Source organism: Bos javanicus, chromosome 21 (genome assembly GCF_032452875.1).
Source record: "Bos javanicus breed banteng chromosome 21, ARS-OSU_banteng_1.0, whole genome shotgun sequence".
Taxonomy (NCBI): domain Eukaryota; kingdom Metazoa; phylum Chordata; class Mammalia; order Artiodactyla; family Bovidae; genus Bos; species Bos javanicus.
In genome coordinates this window covers 33,285,244-33,305,090 of record NC_083888.1, presented here as the reverse complement: position 1 = coordinate 33,305,090, position 19,847 = coordinate 33,285,244, and the positions used below count along the sequence as shown (strand labels likewise).

Sequence of the window (19,847 nt, the reverse complement as noted above, 5' to 3'; positions counted from 1 at the left end):
CCTGGGAGCCTTTGTGACATCCAAGCAGAAAGGTCCCCTCCAGAGTTAAATGTTTATTTGGGCCTGTGACTCCAGGAGAAGCTGGGCTGAAAGCAGAGATTTGGGGATCGTGGGCACAGAGAAGGTGTCATGGTGTGGACGAGCTTGGCCAGGTAGCATGTGGAGCCTTTGGAGAGATGGGAGGGACCAGGAAGGGACAAGAGTGACCAAGAAGCAATTCCTGGGCTGGCTGGGGGCAGCAGAGAGGCAGGTGAGCGCTGGGGTGGGGGTTCTCAGAGCAGGGGGAAGGGAGGGGTGTCCACAGCGTTTCACGTTGCAGAGGCTGTTTGAGAAGTGTCCACTGGGCGCAGAGAGCGGGCATCGTCAGGCCTTGCTTCAACAGTGTTCATGGGGCACCGGGGTGGGGCGTGCAGGAGCTGGGAGCACTTAGGGGGCGGCAAGGAAGCAGGGCTGGAGGGGAGCCCACATTTCCACAGCTCGGCTGCCAAAAGGAAGGGGGAGAAGCGAGTGGAGGTGGTTGAGGGCTCAGTGTAGAGAAATGAAGTTCTTCTTTTAGCATGTCCTAAAATTTTCCATTTGCAGCCGTGGTTTTAATTAACTTGTAGAGCTTCAGTATCTTAATTCTACTGGGGGTTTACAAAGTACAGTAAAACTTAAGCTATCCAGAATTCTTGGAGCCACTCTGGAAAACCAAAATTTATTTGGATGAAAATATTTGAGATACAGGATTTTTTTTAGCTTTTAAAAAAAAAAAAATCATTTGGCTGCTTCAGGGCTTAGTTGCACCACGTGGAATCTCTTGTTGCAAGATGCAGGCTTCTCTAGTTGTGGCACGTGGGCTTAGCTGCTCTGCAGCCTGTGGGATCTTAGTTCTCCGACCAGAGATCGAACCCACGTCCCCTGCATTGCTAGGCAGATTCTTAACCACTGGACCACCAAGGGGAGTCCCAGGATTTCTAATTTTTTACAAACTTCTTTCATTATGGAAATTATCAAACATATAAAAGTAAAGATTAGAATACAAGGAACCCTCACATCCCTACTACCCAACTTTAACAGTTATCAACTCAAGGCCAATTCTCGGCCATGCACACCCTGTTCCCCTCCTCCCACCCAAGTTCTAGGAGATTTGGAAGTAAATCCTAATGTTATATCAATTCATCCATAAAGCTTTAGTATATTTCTCCAGAAGATGTAAGACTTTAAAAAGACATTCTACCACAACCCCATTATTATTCCTAAAAATTCTAACAAGAATCCCTTAATCAAATATCCATTGATCAAATTTCCCTGTCTCATTTTTCCCATTACAAGGTCCATGCATTGCATTTATTTGCTCTGTCTCTTAAGACTCCCTTTCTATTTTCACATAATTCCTTTCTTTTTTTTTTATTTTCACATAATTTCTTTGTTGAGGAAACCTGGTTGCTCGGAGGCATGAGCGTCTGGAATATCGGAGAGAGCTGAGAATCACGACAGTGAGAGCAGGACAGGGAAGGATGGGGGGCGGTGATGGCCAGACAGCAGGGACAGCCATCCGTGGGAAGGAGCCAGGACGCCGGGGCCCACCCCAGGCAGGGAGGAAAGTCAGAGCTGCTGGGGGTGGCTCATCCCAGTGATCCCCCTGAGGCCCTGCAGCCACAGGGACAGAAGGAAGGAGGAAGGATGGCCAGAGCTCAGGTTGGCAGGAGGTCAGGCTGCCTCATCGGGCTGGAGGTAAAGGGTGGGGCGGGGCCTGAGATCAGGCTTGGAAGGAACAGGATGTCTGTGCTGGGGAGGGAGGGAGAGGACAGTGCCAAAACCCCAGGTTCTGGGCCATCCTGGCTCCTCCCCACCTGGCCCTGGCCCAGGAGCCCCTCCCTATCCTCCCAGCTGCAAATCTACCCTGGGGCTCGGATACTAGATCCCTTCGCCATGAGGGTGGTCCGTGGCCTGGATCCCTTGCTCTGCCTTCTCCTCCTTGTACTCCTGGACCCCCACAGCCCCGAGATGGGCCATCTGCCTCAGCGAAGATTTGAGTACAAGCTCAGCTTCAAAGGACCGAGGCTGGCATTGCCTGGGGTTGGAATACCCTTCTGGAGCCATCACGGAGGTAAAATGTCGGGTGAGGACCAGCCATTCCCAGTGTTCCTCAGAACACTGGAGAGGCTGACAGGCTCTGGGTGGCCGTGACAGGGTGGGAAGTGGGCCTGCCAGTACAGCCACTGCCCAAGATGGGGCCAGGCCTGGGGCAGACAGTGCCAGGGGCCCCAGGACCCCCCAACCCCGACCTGTCTCCTGCTCCACCTCCACAGCCCCACCCCTACCTGTCCGCCTCAGCTTCTCCTCTCTGCCTCTCCCCTTCTCTGCCCTGGGACTTCTCTCTCTCCTTCTCTTCTTACCTCTCCTTGGAGAAGCCTTCACCACCCTGCCTCATGGACCTGTGCACATACACACACATGCTAATAGGCTGAGTCTCGGACTCACAGACGCAATGCAGCTTGGATCTGCACAGCTGATCCTCTGGCACTACACTGTCAGGTTGGGGCTATCCAGGAGACCTGGGGCAGCCTGGAGGGAGGCAGCCATGTGGCCAGCTGTTTCACCAGAGAGGGCCCCAGCCCTGCCCTGTGTGTGTGTTGGGCGGAAGCAAGCATGAGAGCATCTCAGCCCATACGTTGTATTCAAGGCCTTCCAAACCCAGACCTACAAAGAATCTGTCTTTTACTCCGTCTTGTTCTAAAAAGATTTTTGAGGACTTATATGGACCTATGCAACTGAGAGGAATTTAAATTAGGAGTGAGCCAGAAGAATGAGACATAGTGTTAGGACTGAGGCATGAAATGAGTCCAGGAACATGGCTTGCTGCCAAAAGATATGCTGTTAAGCCTGCCCACTCTTCAGAGTTGAGCCATGAACCTGGTTTAGAGCCTCCTAGCAGCCAAACCAAAGAGAGAAAGCAGATCCATTGTGTATTTTTGTGTCTATGAGATGTAATGTCTGAAAAACAGCATCATTCCTGAGACTAGAACAAATATCCCTTTAAGAAGACAGGCCTTCTTAGCAGGTTTAGGCCCGGTTCTCCCTCACAAAGCCCCAGGAGGTAAACAAAGGAGGAGGCTGTTCCCCATAGCTCGGAGCAGGCCCTGCCTCGGGCCCAGGATGGCAGGACCACACTCATTGTTCTGGGCCATGCCAAGTCTGGGGTGTTCCAGGACATATGGGGGAGCAGAGGCACATTCTTCAAGGTCACTTAGAGATATGCTCACTGTCCATTCACTCATTCATCCTTTTATCTGACTCACCCCCATGTCCTCTGTGCCCCGCCCAGAGACACAGGGCTGAGTCAATTTCGAGGATCCTGCAGTCTGCAGTGAGGTCCCCTGAACAATCCACCGGAGGCCCAGCGCAGAAGTGGGGCAGACATGGGCAACCTCTGCCTCCTGCATGCCACTTCAGAGGCGGTGGTGGCTCCCAAGGGCTCCAGCCCTCCTGGCCTTGCAGCCTCTGAGCCTCCCTACCCCCAGCTCTGGCCGCTGCTGAGCAAACAGGCTGGATTAGCAGTCTCCAGGACATGCTGGCAGGGTCTGGGCCCTGGGCCAGGTTCCAGGCTGGCAGGCCGCAGGGGAGTGGAGGCAGCTGGGGCAGGGCCTCTGGTCTCCCTTCTCCATTTCCTGCCAAACCTGCCTCAGTTTCTCGCTCCTTCCTTCCCTCTCCCCCCATCCCACTCACATCAGTGGTAATTCCCACACTCACTCCGTCCCTCACGGCCAGTTCCCACCTCTGCTTTCGTGCTTTCCCCACCTTGGGATGCCCCCTAGGTGCCACCAGGAAGGCCCACCTCTGTCTGGACATACCCGTGTATCCACAGCCTGGAGTCCTGGCTCTCCGCCTGGTTATTCTCTCAGGGTGCTGCTCCCCTGTGTTTGTGGTCTCCGGCCTGTCCTTCCCCTCATAGGCCTCTCTTTCCTCCTCTGAGAAACACAATGCTCCCATGCTCACTTGCTCAGTCATGTCTGACTCTTTGCAACCCCGTGGACTGTAGCCCGCCAGGCTCTTCTCTCCAGGGGACTCTCCAGGCAGGAATACTGGAGTGGGTTGCCATTCCCTTTGGACACAAATCTCTCTCATGGTGGAAATGACTTGTATTTTGGAGTCAGAGGGAGCTGGGTTCCCATTCATTTAGTTCCTTAATTTTCCTGAGCCTCAGCTTCCTCATCTATAAAATGGGGCCTTGGGACTTCCCTGGTGGTCTCATGGTTAAGACTCTAAGCTTCCACTGCTGGGGTCATGGGTTCGATCCCTGGTTGGGGAACTAAGATCCCCCGTGCCGTATGGCCAAAAATAGTATAATAAATAATTAAAAGATAAAATGGGGCCCTATAAAAGCAAGCTGCACAGACTTGCAATGAGGCTTATGTGAGAATGCAGGTAAAGAGCCCCATGTATGTCTGGAGACTTCATTCACCTTCCCTCCCCCTGGCAGAGACCCAATCCCCACTTCTTCGGTGGATTCCACTGTCTGACCAGCCAGCTTATGACCTATTGGCTGTGATGTTCCCTCCTTCCTCCTTCTGGAGCCCAGTCTAGACCAGTGAGAGAGAGTGATGGGGGAGCAGGGGCTGGTGGGGCCCAGGCCCTGAGCTGCCCTGGCCCGCAGATGCCATCCCGGGCCTGGAGGAAGTACGGCTGGCCCCATCCATGCGGAACCGGAGTGGCGCCGTGTGGAGTACAAACCCCGTCCTCTTCCCTGCCTGGGAGGTGGAGATACAGATGAGGGTGACCGGGCCGGGGCGCTGGGGAGCCCAGGGCATGGTAAGTGGTCCCCACGAAGGTCCGGCAGAAGGGTGGGTCAGAGGAGCTGGTGGTGAGCCCGGGGTTCCAGGGTCCTGCAGCGACCCCTGAGCTGAGCAGCTGCGGACCCACAGGCCGTGTGGTACACCCGGGGCAGGGGCCAGGTAGGCCCTGTACTGGGGGAGCCAGACTTGGGGGACGGCATTGGGATCCTCTTCGACTCCTCAGCCCAAGATCCCCAGGTGAGTGGTGGTCTCCTGCCCGTCGTCCCGCCCACACCCTCACCCTCCGCCCTGTGCCCGGGTCTTAGGCTGCTTGTCACCTCCCACACAGAACAGCCCTGCCATCTATGTGCTGGCCAGAGACAGGCACACGCTCTACGAGCCGCTTGGGTAAGGGCCCGCCTGGGTTGACCCCTACCTCATTCCTGGGCTGCGAGGAGCTCGGTGGTCCACACACAGAGAGCCCCCCTCCTAGGGCAGTGCCTCCTTGCTGCCCTCACATCTGAGCTGATGACACTGCCCAGGGCCCCCCTCTCACTAGGTCCCAGCCAAGCCTCCTCCAGGGCCTGGGACCAGGGTTGGCTTGCTCTTCTTGGGAATTACTCCACGGAGTCCTCAATTCACTGAACCCAACAGCCCCAGGGCAGCGGGGGTAGTGAAATGACACAGGGTGAGGCCCGTGGTCAGTGTTTTCACTCCCATCACCTCCTCTTGACACTCTTGAGAAGTGGGGATTGTTAGGCCCCAATTACAGGTGAAGACGTTGAGCCCAGAGAGGAGAAGTGATTTGCCCCAGGTCACACAGCTGTGCCCGGAGCTGAGATTTGAGGACAGACTTGCCCGTGGAGGGTCCACGCCCTTTCCCGCACCAGCTGCCTGCCTGCCTGCCAGCACTGTCCCTTTCTCTCCGATGACGTGGCTCCCCATCCCTCTGTAGCCAGCATGCCTCCTCAGTAGCTGGGCCAGTTCATCAGTGTCTCTTAGCAAACATCCCTCTTAGCGCATAACAATTAGAATAATTGCTAACATTTACGACCTGAGCTTACTGTACGCCAGGCACTGCGCCAAGCACTTCACGCTCATGGCTTGGTTAACCCTCATAACAAGGTTATGAGGTAGTTCCAATTATTATTCTCATTTTAAAGATGGAGGAACTCGGATTTGGAAAGGTGAGGCAACTTGCCCAAGGTACAGGGGCTCAGAGGGCAAACACGCCCCCGGGGCCCCGTCCCCTGCTTGGTGCTGCCCCCTCTCGGCCGAAGGCGGTGGTGACGGGCTCGCTGCCATCAGAGCCTCTGTGTGTCCATGAGCCCAGACACACTCAGGATGTCTCAGCGCTCCTAACTCTCTGGACCAGCTGCTTCACCCCCGCGGGGAGGCTGGCTGGTCATATTGTCCTTGGCTGCTAGGGTGGGTCTCGTGCTGTCTGTCCTGCTATGGGCCAAGAGTGGCAGAAAGGAGAAGAAAGAGAAGCCGTACCCAGAGGGAAGCCAGTGGGAGACCGTGGAGGCGGTGGTGGGCCTGGGGAATTGTGGGTAGAAATCCCACTGTTGGCCCAGGCTGAGCCCTAGGGAAGCGTCTCAGGGCGGGCCTCGGCCTCTTCTGTGGATTCCAAGTCCCAGCGTTCTGCCAGGCAAGGCTCGCTTTCCCGCTCCTCTCTCTTCTGCTGCAAGAGCAGAATACAGCAATGGAGGCTGGAGCTAGACCAGTACCATTGGGGGCGGGTGGCACTGCAGGCCTGGGCAGCACGGCCTCTGGGACCACCCCTACTGGTTAGGCCTTGGGTCTGTGTGGCCTGGCTGGATTCCAAGTGCCCACAGGGATGGAGGCAGCCTGCTGCTGGGCTCCTGCCGCCAGGACTTCCGGAACCGGCCGTACCCCTTCAGAGCACGGATCACCTACTGGGGGCAGAGGCTGCGTGTGAGTCGTCCCTCCTGCCTTTGTGGGTCTACTGGGCAGGAAGTGCGGGTTACAGGGCTCAGAGTTCTGTGGATTCCCACGATCCCACAGACACACCTGTAACAGCACACGTGGTCCCTGGCACACGCAGGCAACACCCATAGGGATCCCTGCTCTCTACACAGACTCCTAACTTGCCCCCAGCACATTCCTGGGAGAGCTGGCACAAGCCCAGGTGTGCGAGCCCCTCCACATCACTCTGATTCCAAGCTTCCCGCCCGCCTTCCGGGTCAGGGAGCCAGTGAGTCAGGTGGGGACACTGCCTCTGCTGGGGCTGGGGGAGAGACGTGGGCTCCCCCTGTGAGGGACTCATGCCCTTTGTGTCCCTCAGGTGTCCTTGAACAGCGGCCTCACTCCCAGTGACCCAGATGAGGTCTGTGTCGATGTGGGGCCCTTGCTTTTGGCCCCTGGAGGTTTCTTTGGGGTCTCGGCAGCCACGAGTATCCTGGCAGGTGAGGGCCTTCTGGGCAGAGGAGTGGTGCCCACTGAACACCCCTTCTAAGAAGCACTAGGGTGGGGCCAGCCAGTTCCTCACTGTGGGACACAGGAAAGCCACAAACTCTCTCTGGACCTCTGTTACCATCTGGGGAAGGTCGTGTCTGCCTTGCAGAGTTGATGAAAGTCTCAAATAGAGTAAAACACAAGTCACTTCCATTTCACTGTTGGCTCCACAAGGGTCCCTAGCTGGGATCTGTGGGGCAAGAGGAAGAGGGACGGCCATGGGGGACATCTAGGAAATGGAGCAAAAGGATGTGATGTAACTCCACAGCCTGTGCAGGAGGCTGCAATCAGAGAGCAGGGTGCAATCAGAGGTGGCGTCCTGGAACGCCAGGACTTCGGTGTTTAGACTCCAGGCGCTGGGGAGCCATGGCAGGTTTCTAAGGAGGAGAGTGATGTGGTCAGAGTCATGAGGAGGAGGAGGAGGCCCCTGTGTGGTTCTTCTGCCAGTAGCAGCCAGGCTCTGGGCCTGAGGGTATTGCTTTGCCTGTGGCCATGGCTCTAGGTCAGGAACATCCAGTTTTCCCATTCACTGGGGGTCCCCCTCTACCTCTCTGTTGGAGTCAACCCTCACAGCCCACCCGTCTGCTCATCTGATCCTCACACCTTTCCTATGAAGAGAGGCAAGATGAGGGTCAGAGCTGCTCAAAGTCACCCAGATCTCTTGCCTGCCTGGAACATAATGGAGGCCGGGGGTGAGGGCTGAGGGAGTGAGTTCCCTTCCCTTCGCTACCCTGCTTTCTAGATGACCATGATGTCCTGTCCTTCCTGACCTTCAGTCTGTGGGAACCGGGTCCAGAGGTAACGCCGAACCTGGGCCTTCCCTGGGGGGAGGGCTGGGGGAGAAGCAGCCCAGTGATCCCTCCCCTTCCCGGATGCTCTGCTCACGTCCAGCTGTCAGACCTGTCATTCCAACACTTATCTCTACCTGCTTGCAGAGCTCTACTCAGGCCAAGCCTTGTGCAGGGAAGTGCTGGGGGCCAGAGGTGACCCAGAGCCAGGCCCTGTCCTCAAAGAGCTGTGGGAGCACTGAGGGGTCCTAACCAGCCAGGGGAGCATGGCAAAGATGAGCTTGAAGGAACAGAGGGAGTGGCATAGACACAGGCCTGAGGGAGCTGCTGGGGTCTGGGCCACAGTGGGAGAGACGGGTGTAAAGATTGGCAGTGCAGCAGGGCTGGGAGGACTGGGCCAGGTGGCTGAGCTGAGGGAGAACTAGGTGTGTGTGTGAGTGTGTGTGCATGTGTGTGTGTGTGTGCGCGCGTGTGGCGGAGGTACGGCAGGGCTGGGAGGACTGGGTCTATGCCAGGGTGGCTGTTTGGTCAGGGAGGGGGACAGGGCTTGAGGGAGGCCCTGTGGGAAGACTTCTCTGGGTTTGGGGCCTGAGTTTGTGTCTTCTTTCTCCAGCCTCCCTCACAGCCCTTCCTGGAGACGGAGCAGCTCCGCCTGGCAAAGCAGCTGGAAGGGCTGCAGGCAAGGCTGGGCCTGGGCACCAAGGAAGACATGACTCCAGAGCTGAACTATGGAGTCTGGGAAGAGGGTAGGGACCCAGAGAACAGGCAGGTGGGCCAGGGACTCGACTGAGGGTCACAGTATCCTCTTCCGTTCAAACCAAGAGCCCTTTAACCAGCGGGAAGGGGGCGCCTGAGGAGGCCGTATCTAAGCAGGCTCTGCCCCACCACCCAGACACATCTTTCCAGGGGAGTCCTGGAGGCAGAAGCCACACGTTTCTGCCCCTCCAAGGTGGCTTCAAAAGACAGGCTCTGTTGCCCACCCCAGCGGCCTGCCTGCCCCGACTCTGCCTTGATCCCCAGGGGAACAAAGCTTCGGCCTGGAGGAGACACTGCACAGACACAGCCAGATCCTTCAGGCCCTCCAGGGCCTCTCCAAGCACTTGATGCAGGCTGAGCGGCAATGGAAGCAGCAGCTGGGGTCCCCAGGCCACATCAGGCCTGAAGGAGGCTGGGTGAGTGGTCCTTCGAGCACCCAAGGGTCTGCCTACAGGCCCTGAGAAGCCGAGCTCCATAGGCACCAGATCTGATGGCACCAGTGAGCTCTCTCTGTCCAGAAAGAGGGGCAAGCACTACCCGGGAACTCATCTCCCCCAGGGTCTGGAGAGATAGGAGTGCGTGCATGCGTGCCTAGTCACTTCAGTCGTGTCTGACTCTTTGTGGCCCCATGGACTGTATCCCACCAGGCTCCTCTGTCCATGGGGCAAGAATACTGGAGTGGGATGCCATGCCCTTCTCTAGATCTTCCCAACCCAGGGATCGAACTCGCGTCTCTTGTGTCTTTTGCATTGGCAGGTGTGTTCTTTACCACTAGTGCCACCTGGGAAGCCCTGGAGGGAAAGGAGGGCAGGGGTGAAATGCTGCAACTGGCAGGGTGGCATGGATCTGCGAGGCAGGGGAGTGAGGTGGGGGCTGGGGGGCTTGGCACAAGCAAAGGCCCACAGAGCCCATGGCTGGGGCTGGGGAAAGGAGTTGCCAGGTATTTAGACGCGGATCTCTAGACAAGTGACAAAAATAGACTGGGTGCTTATTTGCATGTAGCTCCACATGTGATCTGATTCACATACGCTTGCTTAATGCTCAGATGCACCAGAATCCTCGTTTCCCCTCCACTGCCATCCTGGCTTCTCCCCCCGGGAATCACGTCCCATGGCAGACCCAGCCTGGGGCCTGAGAGCTGAGCTCAGTCAAGATGTTAGACGCCCGGCAGAAGAGGCCAGCGGCTCCTGTGAGCTGGGCTCTGGCAGCTCGAGGTTTGAATTGTGTCCTCAGGACAGAGCAGCTGAGGACAGAGCAGCCCAGAGCAGCCGAGCCTGGGCTGCTGGAATAGGGCAGAAGGGAGGCACCATGTCCTTCAAGGCCACGTCTCCCTGATCCTACTGCCAGGCCCAGGACTCCCCCTGCCAGGCTCCACCCACCCCTGAGAGAGGTGGCTCCCTCTCCAGGTCACTGGGCAAGATGCCAGCCCAAGCACTGGGAGTTGACTGGCTGGGACCCGGTTAGGGGGTGGGGATGGGGAGGGAGGGGGAAAGGGGACTTCTCAGGGAGAAGGGTTTGGGAGGAGGGGAAAATCAGAAGCCCAGATGCAAAAGGTCAGATAAACCTAGTGTATCCCAAATGAGGGCCCAGGTAATGGAGTGAGGCCTCTAGAAGGAAGAGGGCTGCAAATCCCCAGGGAAGGTGAACTCTTCTCAGAGGGGCTGTGCCCTGGGCCCTAGAGAAGAGGCTGGTACCCCTGCAGGACTCAGCCAAGGTCAGTGCCCTACTCCGTGGACAGCGGACTCTGCTGCAAGACCTGCAAGAGATGAGGTAAGGGCACCCAGAGAGGAGGGTCCTGGGGGAGAGGGAAGAGGAGTCCCCACCCACCAACTTGCTTCTCTGCCGGAAGACCCCCCATCAGTCCTTTAATGCTTTCATCATCTCCTGAGCAGCAAGCACAAAGCCTGGAAAACAGGGAGGGGCGTGGGGCAGAGTTAGGTTTGCTGAACTGAGCTGAATTTAACTGAATCAAGTTTAAAGTTTTGAAACTCCTGGTTTAAACACAACTCCCTGAGACATTCCCACCCCAGGGAGGGTTAGTAAAATCGAGCCTTCCTTCAGTGATAGCTTCTGGAAGGAGGGGACATTTTGAGGAGGTTCTTGGAGGGAACACAACCAAAAGCAGGCCCAGTTGGGGGATGGGCAGTCCCTGACTTCATTTTACCCGCCTCTGGCCCCTTAGCATCTCACTCTAGGCCCAGGCCTCTGGAGTTACCCATGGAGCCATAGGGGCAGGGGGTCACCTTGATGCCATGGGAGGAGAGGGGCTTCAGGCCATATGCTGTGGCTGCACCCCAACCCCAACCCTCCTCTCTACATCTAGATTCCCTGGGGCTGGGAACATGAGGAGGAAGAGAATCTAAATCCCTGGGGGCCAGGGACGGAAGGCATAGCCCAGGGAGCCTGGGGTTGGGATGGACAGCTTAAGGGAGATGCTTCTCTGAGCTAAAGTGTCTCAAGGAGAAGCTCTGGGTTGGGGGGAGGACCACCAGTCCCCAAAAGGGGCCTTATGGGTGGTGCCTGTTCCTCACCCAGGTGCTGCCTTTGAGGATTATGGGAAATCCATAATTAGGTACTTTGGGTGCAATCAGAAGGGATAATGGGTTCTCTCCCTCGGTTTCCACTCTGTATCAGGGATGCAGCTGCTCACATGGCCTCAAGAGCCCAGGTCTTCTACCTGCCTGTGGGCACCAAGCATCATTTCTCAGAGCTGGCCCAGATCCTGAGCCTCCTGCAGAAGGACCTGCGGGGCCCAGCGGTGAGAGGGACAGGAGCGAGGACCACGGGGCTCAGCCTCCTTCTAGCACTTCCACAGCCCCAGGCCCCTCCTGCCTTTGCCCTTCCCCCCTGGGACTCCTGTCAGGCACACCTGTGTCCGTGTCTGTGTGTGCATGCACACGGGCATGCAGGCACAAGGATTGCATCTTCTCTCTGCCTTCTCTGCTCTCTGGAGAGTCCCACAGACTGTCAGTACCAGCAGGGCCCTGGAGATCACTTGGTCCAACTCCCACAATGACCAGAAGATAAATGGGAATAGGCTGTGCCCAAGATCATTCAAAGCTTAGTGGTGAAATCCGCTCTTTCTTGTGCCCTACTCCATCTTGCTCTTTTCCTTGCCCTCTCCATCACCTTGTCTTTTGCTCTGTATTTCTCTGTCTCACTCATCTCTAGAGCCTTCGGTCCCCTGAAGATCCCAGGTCCCAGGCCCTCCTGGCTGTTCCCACAAATAGGGACATATGACCTGGGGTGGGGAAGCAGCTTTGTACCCTGCCCCCTCTGCGAGTTCCCTGGATGAGAGCCAGGGTACCCCAACACTGAGAGAGGGAAACAAAACCCCACAGTGGTCCAGATTCTAGGTCCCCTCCCTCCTTCTGAGTAAGAAGCTGATCTAAGATCTTAGAACATCTCTTTTCAGAGAGCAGCAGCCAAGGACCCTCGCTCACCTGGCAGGTCCCCAAGGGTTTCCTCGTGCCTGCAGCCTGGCATCTTCCTGTTCTTCCTCTTCATCCAGACTGTAGGCTTCTTCTGCTATGTACACTTCAGGTGGGCATTCCCATGCGCAGGACTTCCCACACCTACCTGGCATCTCTTGGGTCTGGACCACAGAGATTCAGTTTGAGAGAGGGGATACTAAGATTCCAGTGGGGAGATCCACATGACTTACCAGCTGGCAAGGAGCACTGCCCAAGTTAGGGCCCATTTTTTCCATAGAGATGTGGACTACCTGCTCAGCTGCTGGTCCCATCTGAGTCCTCTCTTCACAGAATTCACTCTCTAATGTGAGAAACTGACAAGTAGCTAACAGTCACATCCTTTGTGATCAGGGCCATGATAGCAGGAAGCTCAGGGGCTTAAAAAGTGCTTGAAAAAGCACTAGAGCCAGCTTGGGGAGATCAGGTAATCACATGGAAGGGATATTTCATATGGATCATCAAGGCAACTAGGAATGTTTCAAGCCCAACAAGATAAGTAAAAGCATTGATGTAGAGGAAACATCATGAGAAAAGACATGGAAGCATGAAAAAATATATATATATTTTGGAGAAAAAGTGGCAAGTTCGGTACTGCTAGAGCTAAATGTTTGTGAAACTGGGCAAAGAGAATTTAAAAGTTTGGGGGCATGTCACAGTTTATGCTTGATGAATGTTTGTAAACGAGTAAGACATTTAGAGATGTAAGATGTGCTAAGGAGCTCAGAAATGGGGCAGTCCTTGTCGGTGGTTTTTCAAGACAAGGAATCAGTGCAGGCTGTGATGGTCCTGGAGGAGGAGTGGAGTATGCTGAATTTCAAAAGCAGAATGGGAGAGGAGATGGCCTGCAGCTGCGCAGAACAGCAAAGGTATGAGGGTGGAAATGATGACAGGCTTATGTTACACAGGAGTGTGATGGTAGTCATAAGGCTGGAGCCACCTGGACAGAATTTGAATACCAGGAAGAAAGTGTGGTACTGATGGAGCAGACCAAGGTGTCATAGAAGTTCTCAGAGCAGGGGGTGCTGTGGTCCAGGGAGTGTAGGGTGGTGAGTGCAGTAAATATAAAGATCCTGGTCTCAAGAACCCAGAAGGGAGAAGCCCAAGTGACTGTCTTCTCTCCCTGGCAGCAAGCAGAAGCTGGACAAGGGCCTTCAGGACTATTTGTCCACATGCAGCCTTCCTCTGAGTTCTACACCACAAATCCCTAGGGTCTTGGGGCCTCTTCGGAGGCAGCCCTTCTCCCCCAGCATACAGGCGTGACCTCCTTCGAAGCCCTGATGAAATGTCCACTTCTCATCACTAGGAAGTCAACATGTACCTGGGGGTAGAGGGTTTGGCTGGTGTCTTCTGCCTCTGGGTACCTAGCTCCTACCCACACCTTAGCTTTTGGGGACATCCACCCTTATTAAAGGCAATTTCTCTCTTCCCATGCTTTGATATGCTCATTTACCTTCCAGTATCACCTTAATCTCTGAAGACTTCAACTTCTTCCAGATGGTCACTGGGAGTGGGCTCCAAGCAGGCAAGGAGGCCCAGGGCTGGCTTGACTGCCAAAAAACCAGATACCCCATAGGCCTGAACTCAGGACTATGGTGGGAGATGGCATCACTAATGTGTATAATTCTGTCCCCAAATTCACCCAAAACAAGGAAGGGTGCCTCCAAGTGCCCTTCCTGGTCCAGCCCAGCCAGCATCACCAATGAACAACTCTCTCCCTGCTCCCTGGAGCTCCAGGGGTCAGCAGGGCAGGCGCGTGACCGAGAACTCTGAGAGGCAACCAATGGAGCCATAATTGGGATTCCCCACTCTCTGGTCTCCCTCCCTTTCTCAGCGTCAAGCTCTTTGGGCAGCTGCTAGGGCGGCGGGTTGGAAAGAAGGTTGGGGCAGAGCCCAGGGCTACTCGCACCTCCCAGCTGAAATCCTGGTTATCAGCCATCCGGGGGAGAAGGAAGTAGGGATAGCAGGGTTCTGGGGCGCATAAAAGCACAAGTCATTCCCCTGGGGAGCGACCCCCCCCCCCTTTAACGGCAGCCCCAATCCGTTGTCAGCAGTGCCCAGCGGAGCTTGGCATGGAAGGAGGCACGTTGGGGAGGCGGGAGTGAGGCGCGGACACGTGGTCCAGTCTGCTCAGCCCCGTGCATGCCCCCCGCCCCCTGTGAGGAGGGGTTTGGGGCTATGGAGGCGGGCAGGGGCGGGCGGTGGGCGGTGCAGAGCGTGGGGCGCCTGCCTGCGGCGGGAGCTGTCCCTGAGACCTAGTGCTGAAGTAGGAGCGGACGTGCCTGGGTGCCCGCCGCGTGGTAACCGGCGCCCGGTGCCCGGGTCAGCGAAGACCATGGCGTTCATGGTGAAGACCATGGTGGGCGGCCAGCTGAAGAACCTCACTGGGAGCCTGGGGGGCGGCGAGGACAAGGGGGACGGGGACAAGTCGGCCGCCGAAGCGCAGGGCATGAGCCGAGAGGAGTATGAGGAGTATCAGAAGCAACTGGTGGAAGAGAAGTGAGTGGCATCCCTTCCTGGCTCCAATGGCCCTCCCCATCCCCCAAGAGGCCCCCGGCCCACCCTTAGGCAGTCTCAGACCCCGAGCCCCTCCCCTACTTTTCCAGACTAGGTAAGGGCCGGGCCCTCTAGGCTGCCCCCAGAGCCACCCCATGTCTAACCTAGAACCCGGCTCCACTTTTACATTCGGGCCCAGAGGGAGTGGGGGCAGGGGCGACAGGGGCCTGAGACGATGTGGGGGCACGTGCATTTCTGACGAAACAAGTAATCCCTTAATCCGATCTGGTCTCAGCCGTCTGTGTCTTCCAACTGGAGCTCCTCTCAGCCTGAGGCTCAGAGAAAAGCGCTGCAGCTGAGGGAGAATCAGTCATGGAGACAGATCCTGAGATGAGGGCACTCTTGTGTGCGGACAATGCTGGGACAGAGATGTACCTGGAGTGGAGTTAGGGGCTCAGTTCCACACTAGGCTGCTTGGGTCAGATCCTGGCTTCGCTTCTTTTTTGCTGGGTGACCCTAGGCAAGTTCCTTAACCTTTCTGTGCCTCAGTTTCTTCTTCTGTAAAATGTGGGTGGTGATAAAACATGCCGTGTATGTTTATGAGGGTTAATACTTAATGCACATAAACCCCTTAGCAAGACACCTGGCACATGGCAAACCATTAAATGTTAGCTATTATTTCACTTAATCATGATAACAGTTTTGTGAGCTGCAAAATCTTATCCTCATTTTACAAAACGGGAAAATAAATGATTTACTCAAAGACAAAAAGTGGTAGCTGAGCCAGGATGCGAACCCGTGTCTGTCCCAAATACTTTTCCCCACACTGACACAACCTGTCAGAAAAAGAAAAGACAGACCGAGTCAGATGCCACCTATGTTAGGGTCCGGAAAGCCAGACAGATGTGCCCTGATAGCTGCATCGGGCGACGTGTGTGGAGGCAATAAAGGGCACTGTGATACCAGGGAGAGACAGTGAAGATTGATCTTGGCTGATCAGAGCACCCAACATACCGGCCGGCGGGGGTGGGAGCCAAGTAAACTTCGGCTAGGACATAGAGACCCTTCCCGCCGCCTTCCTCGCAGGCCCCGCCCATTTTCTCAGCCCCGGCGGTGATTCCGCCCCCGGTGCCCCCACAGGATGGAGCGGGACGCGCAGTTCACGCAGAGGAAGGCAGAGCGGGCCACGCTGCGGAGCCACTTCCGAGACAAATATCGGCTGCCCAAGGTAAGCTTAGGACCCTGGGCTGCAAGACACATCCGGGACCCTGAGCTGTGGGCTCCGGACCCCTTTGCCGTACTCCTGGCACTGCAACGCTCAAGGAGTGTTTGATTAAATTAACGATTCTCTCACTCCTTCACTCATTCACGGTTAATTAGTGCCTGCCAAGGGCCAGGGCTTGACGCTGACAGGTAGCCCAGTCCAGATGGGTTTGTGTTTCTGGAGTCAATCCAGGCCCCTTCTCTCCTCCAATCCCCACTCACCCAACCCAGAGTCAGGCCTAGGCAGATGAAGAGTTGGAAGGCAGTAGATTCTACCTCAGGGGTAAAATCTCTTGGCACTTCTAAACACCCAGGGAGGGAGGTGGACAGAGAGAAGGCAGCACCTTCTGTGTGCTTGATCTTCATGCCCTTACCTAACCCTTCAGTAACTCTGCCAGGTAGCTACTACCCACATCTACAGATAAGGAAACTGAGGCTCAGAGAGATTAAGGGACTTGGCTATGGTCATACACAGCCAGAGAGTGATGGGAGTGGGAAAAGAGATCAAGCCCGTACGTGCTGAGCCTGCACTTGCTCCCAGACCCCTGGTTCCTTCCAAAGTATGAAGTCTGTCTGCAGATAGTAAAGTACCCCCTTGATTGCCCAAGTAGCTAGGAGGATGTCTCCTCTAGGCTCTGCAGCATCAGATGATCATGTAAGAGTTCTGCTCCTGTTGCCTAAGGAGGGAACTGAGGCACAGGCCACTCCCCCTGCCCAGAAGCTAGACTCTGAGGAGAAAAGGAAGCACAGGCTACACCTGAACTTGATCTTCCACTTGAATTGGAGGATTAGATATGTGAACGTCATATTCACTCATTCAGTACATGTTTACTGAGCCCCTGGCTGCCTCTGATTTCCCACAGGGCACTAGTCTTTTGAAAATCTCTCAAAGGAAGACTCAAACTCAGCTAGGAATGGATCATTCCTCAAATGCTTGCACTAAGGGTATAAGAGAAACAACTCTGCCATCAGAGAACTCTGAGTCCCCTAAGAGAGAGAAGACTCGGCTGTAACTGAGTAGGACATAAAGTGGAAAGCCAAAGAGCCCCCAAAGGGACAGGGAAGTGCAATGAACATCAGTAGGTAGGTGCTGTGCAAAGAGGACACAGACGTTGGAATGAGGGACACAGGTTTACATTTAGCTCCCCCACTTCCTAGTGCTGTGACTTTGGGCAAATTACTAAAGTTATCTGAGCCTCAATTTCCTTATTTGTAAAATGGAGAAAATAACACCTACCTCACAGTGGTGTTGTGAGCATTAAAAGCACTCAGCTCAGTGTCAGCCATGTGATAGGTGTTGGATGAATGGAATCCATCACTGTGATGGGTAACATTCTTCAGTGTAGTTAATGACAGTCAACACACAACTTAGCTGACTCAGTCTGACTCCGAAGTATTTTTATGTTGTCATTACTCACTGCGCTAGTGTCTCACCTTCAGTATCTCAGGGTGAAGTCAGGCCGTGTGAAAGGGCAAGGTCTCCATATCCAAGCGTCAAAAGCTTGATCCTGGTATGGAGAAGGGGGGCTGAGTTCACTGGAACCTGGAGTTCCAGAATCCTGGGGCCTGGAACACAGTCCAGGCTCCTCCTTGCCCCTCAACTCTGAGTCCCCACAGACCTGCAACCCCATCGCACCCCTTTCCCTCTTCCCTTCAGAACGAGACAGACGAGAGCCAGATCCAGATGGCAGGTGGAGATGTGGAGCTGCCCCGGGAGCTGGCCAAGATGATTGAGGAGGACACAGAGGAGGAGGAGGAGAGGGCCTCGGTCCTTGGGCAGCTGGCCAGCCTCCCTGGCTTGGACCTCGGCTCACTCAAGGACAAGGCCCAGAGCACATTGGGGGACCTCAAGCAATCAGCTGAGAAGTGCCACATCATGTGACTACTTCCCCTGGGGTTACCCACGGGGGTGACCAGAGGGCTGGGCCCACACAAGCGCTGAGAGCATGTCTCAGCTTCCAGGGACCCATATCCCATCTTGGCTTTGTCTCCCTGCCCCAGGCCAGCCCCAGGACCCTTCTCATCCAGGGCTCCAGTCTGCCTTCTGCTCTCACCCTCTCCACTGGGAGCAAAGTTCCCATTCCTCACCCTACCCCTCAGGACCCACCATCCCTACTCGGCCTGGGAAGGTCTCCCAGGATTGTAGGAATAGACCTGACCCTCTCTGACCATGGCCCCAAGTTCCTGCACACAGGAGAACCCATAGAGGGACACACAGAGGGACACAGAGATCCTGGTGTGCTCAGAGGGGTATGTCACAGATGCATCCTGGCACATAGAGACACAAACACGGGCCAGCTCCCCTGGGTGCCTAGCTCCTCTAGACACCAACACTCAGATATGCTCAGGGGAGCTTTAAGCAGACACTCACAACAGACAGGAGGCCTGAGTTCAAGTCTCCACATTTACTCTCCTTAAAACCCACCACCCTTTCTGGGCCTCAAGTCATCGTCTATACAACTGGAATGGACTGGGTGATTTCTAAGACTTCCTAGCTTGGCCTCCCTGACCCTTGAGAGTCAGCCCCACACCCCTCCTTGGGTAGAGCAGCAGCTGCAGCCATAGTCTCCAGCGGCTGCCACTGTGGGCTCTGGCTCTTGGAAGCTGAGTGATGCTATGTGAGGGGCTTAGTGCCAAGGATGAAGCTGGCACTGAACAGTAGCCCAGGAGGCTCCAGGCCGTCTCTGGGCCCAGGGCCCAGCCAATTTCTTTTCTGTTCCTGTAGAACTCTCCCTGGATTCCATAGCTGGATTTCCTCTCTTAGTTCAGTGAAAAATAAAAATTCCAAATGACTTGCCTATTTCACTTCTTACTGACCTCCAGGAGTCTCAGGCTTCACAGGCCCCTAACCTTGGCCTTGGAGGGGTGTTCTCTACCTCCTCACCCACAGCTTCACAGGAGTGCCAGCTCCTGTAAGATACTCAAGCAGTCACCTAGATGGGCTGCACCAGGGAAGGCAGGGCCTCTGGGGCATTACCTGAGCCTGCAGGAGGGGCTGACTCAACCACAGCTGTCTCTGGCACCTGTGCCGATCCCCTTCCACATCTTGGCCATCGAAGGTGTAACAAAATGAAGGCAGGGCAACTGCCTTCCAGCCCAGGCACTACTGTGTGACTTTGAGCAGGTCCCTTTCCCTCTCTGAGCCTGTTTCCTCCCTCGCTGTGATATTAAGAGCCCCACTCAATAATAATAACACCTGGTTCACAGGGTGGCCATTTGTAAAGCCCTTGGCACATGGACCATATCAATAAATGGTAACTTGTTCTTAAAAAAAAAAAAAGTGTAGAGTCCAAATCTCATCCTGCTCACCTATGTGTGTGTCCCGAGGGTGGGGGTTATCCAGGAGACCAACCAGGAGGCTCTGCAAGCAGGCCATCTCAGAGGCCTGCGAGGAGCAAGGTGCTACAGGCAGATCCTGGTGCCCCTGTTTCACACAGGACTGTAGAGAAGCCAGCCAAGATTTATAGGCAGAAGAGCCATCTTGGGGTTTGGTTTCAAGGGCAAAGCTTCCATTAGGTTCCTTTGTAAAATAAGAACAAGAAGCATAAAACCTGTGCAGTAGGTAATGTGGGGAGGGAGAGGTGGGAGAGAAAGAGAGGACGATGAGTTAGGATGGGAGAAGACCCTATGGAGCTTTAACTAACCAGCCCAAAGAGAACAAATCAAACCACCAAGGAATAACAACAATCTCCATGAGCTGGCAGTTTCGGTTGTGGGGGCAGGGAGGGACGCAGGCCCCGGATCTGGGCAGTGATGCTCAGCTGTCACGCTGGGTCTTCTCTCTTGAACACCCCAGGGAAAGGGGCCTGGGCTGCCCCCAAGGAGGGCCATGGGACAAA

The 19,847-nt window shown here is 55.5% G+C and overlaps 2 protein-coding genes across 4 annotated transcripts; both read left to right on the top strand.

Annotated features, from left to right (window-relative positions):
* Positions 1-1,789: 1,789 nt before the first annotated feature.
* LMAN1L (lectin, mannose binding 1 like) lies at positions 1,790-13,681 on the top strand. Of its 3 annotated transcripts, XM_061394821.1 has the most exons (15): positions 1,790-2,092; positions 4,640-4,794; positions 4,908-5,015; positions 5,107-5,165; positions 5,921-5,944; positions 6,596-6,695; positions 7,066-7,186; positions 7,978-8,033; positions 8,637-8,769; positions 9,044-9,195; positions 9,427-9,535; positions 10,459-10,549; positions 11,414-11,537; positions 12,195-12,322; positions 13,380-13,681. In XM_061394821.1, the coding sequence occupies exons 1-15, from the start codon at positions 1,915-1,917 to the stop codon at positions 13,510-13,512; spliced, it is 1,671 nt and encodes a 556-aa protein (XP_061250805.1). In that variant the 5' UTR covers positions 1,790-1,914; the 3' UTR covers positions 13,513-13,681. The 3 variants fall into 3 exon arrangements, with proteins under 3 accessions (XP_061250805.1, XP_061250806.1, XP_061250808.1); XM_061394822.1 differs by lacking the exon at positions 5,921-5,944 and having other exon boundaries at positions 1,792-2,092; XM_061394824.1 differs by lacking the exon at positions 9,427-9,535 and having other exon boundaries at positions 1,796-2,092; positions 10,482-10,549.
* Positions 13,682-13,758: 77 nt separating this feature from the next.
* On the top strand, positions 13,759-18,800 carry CPLX3 (complexin 3). The gene is made up of 3 exons (XM_061394825.1): positions 13,759-14,748; positions 15,886-15,973; positions 17,666-18,800. The coding sequence occupies exons 1-3, from the start codon at positions 14,585-14,587 to the stop codon at positions 17,888-17,890; spliced, it is 477 nt and encodes a 158-aa protein (XP_061250809.1). The 5' UTR covers positions 13,759-14,584; the 3' UTR covers positions 17,891-18,800.
* The last annotated feature ends 1,047 nt before the right edge of the window (positions 18,801-19,847 follow it).

Coding starts and splice junctions, on each gene's coding strand:
- LMAN1L (XM_061394821.1), top strand. CDS start 1,915: ATGAGGGTGGTCCGTGGCCTGGATCCCTTGCTCTGCCTTCTCCTCCTT. Junction 6,696..7,065: donor ACTGGGGGCAGAGGCTGCGT/GTGAGTCGTCCC, acceptor TGTGTCCCTCAG/GTGTCCTTGAACAGCGGCCT. Junction 12,323..13,379: donor TTCTGCTATGTACACTTCAG/GTGGGCATTCCC, acceptor TCTCCCTGGCAG/CAAGCAGAAGCTGGACAAGG.
- CPLX3 (XM_061394825.1), top strand. CDS start 14,585: ATGGCGTTCATGGTGAAGACCATGGTGGGCGGCCAGCTGAAGAACCTC. Junction 14,749..15,885: donor AAGCAACTGGTGGAAGAGAA/GTGAGTGGCATC, acceptor GTGCCCCCACAG/GATGGAGCGGGACGCGCAGT. Junction 15,974..17,665: donor ACAAATATCGGCTGCCCAAG/GTAAGCTTAGGA, acceptor TCTTCCCTTCAG/AACGAGACAGACGAGAGCCA.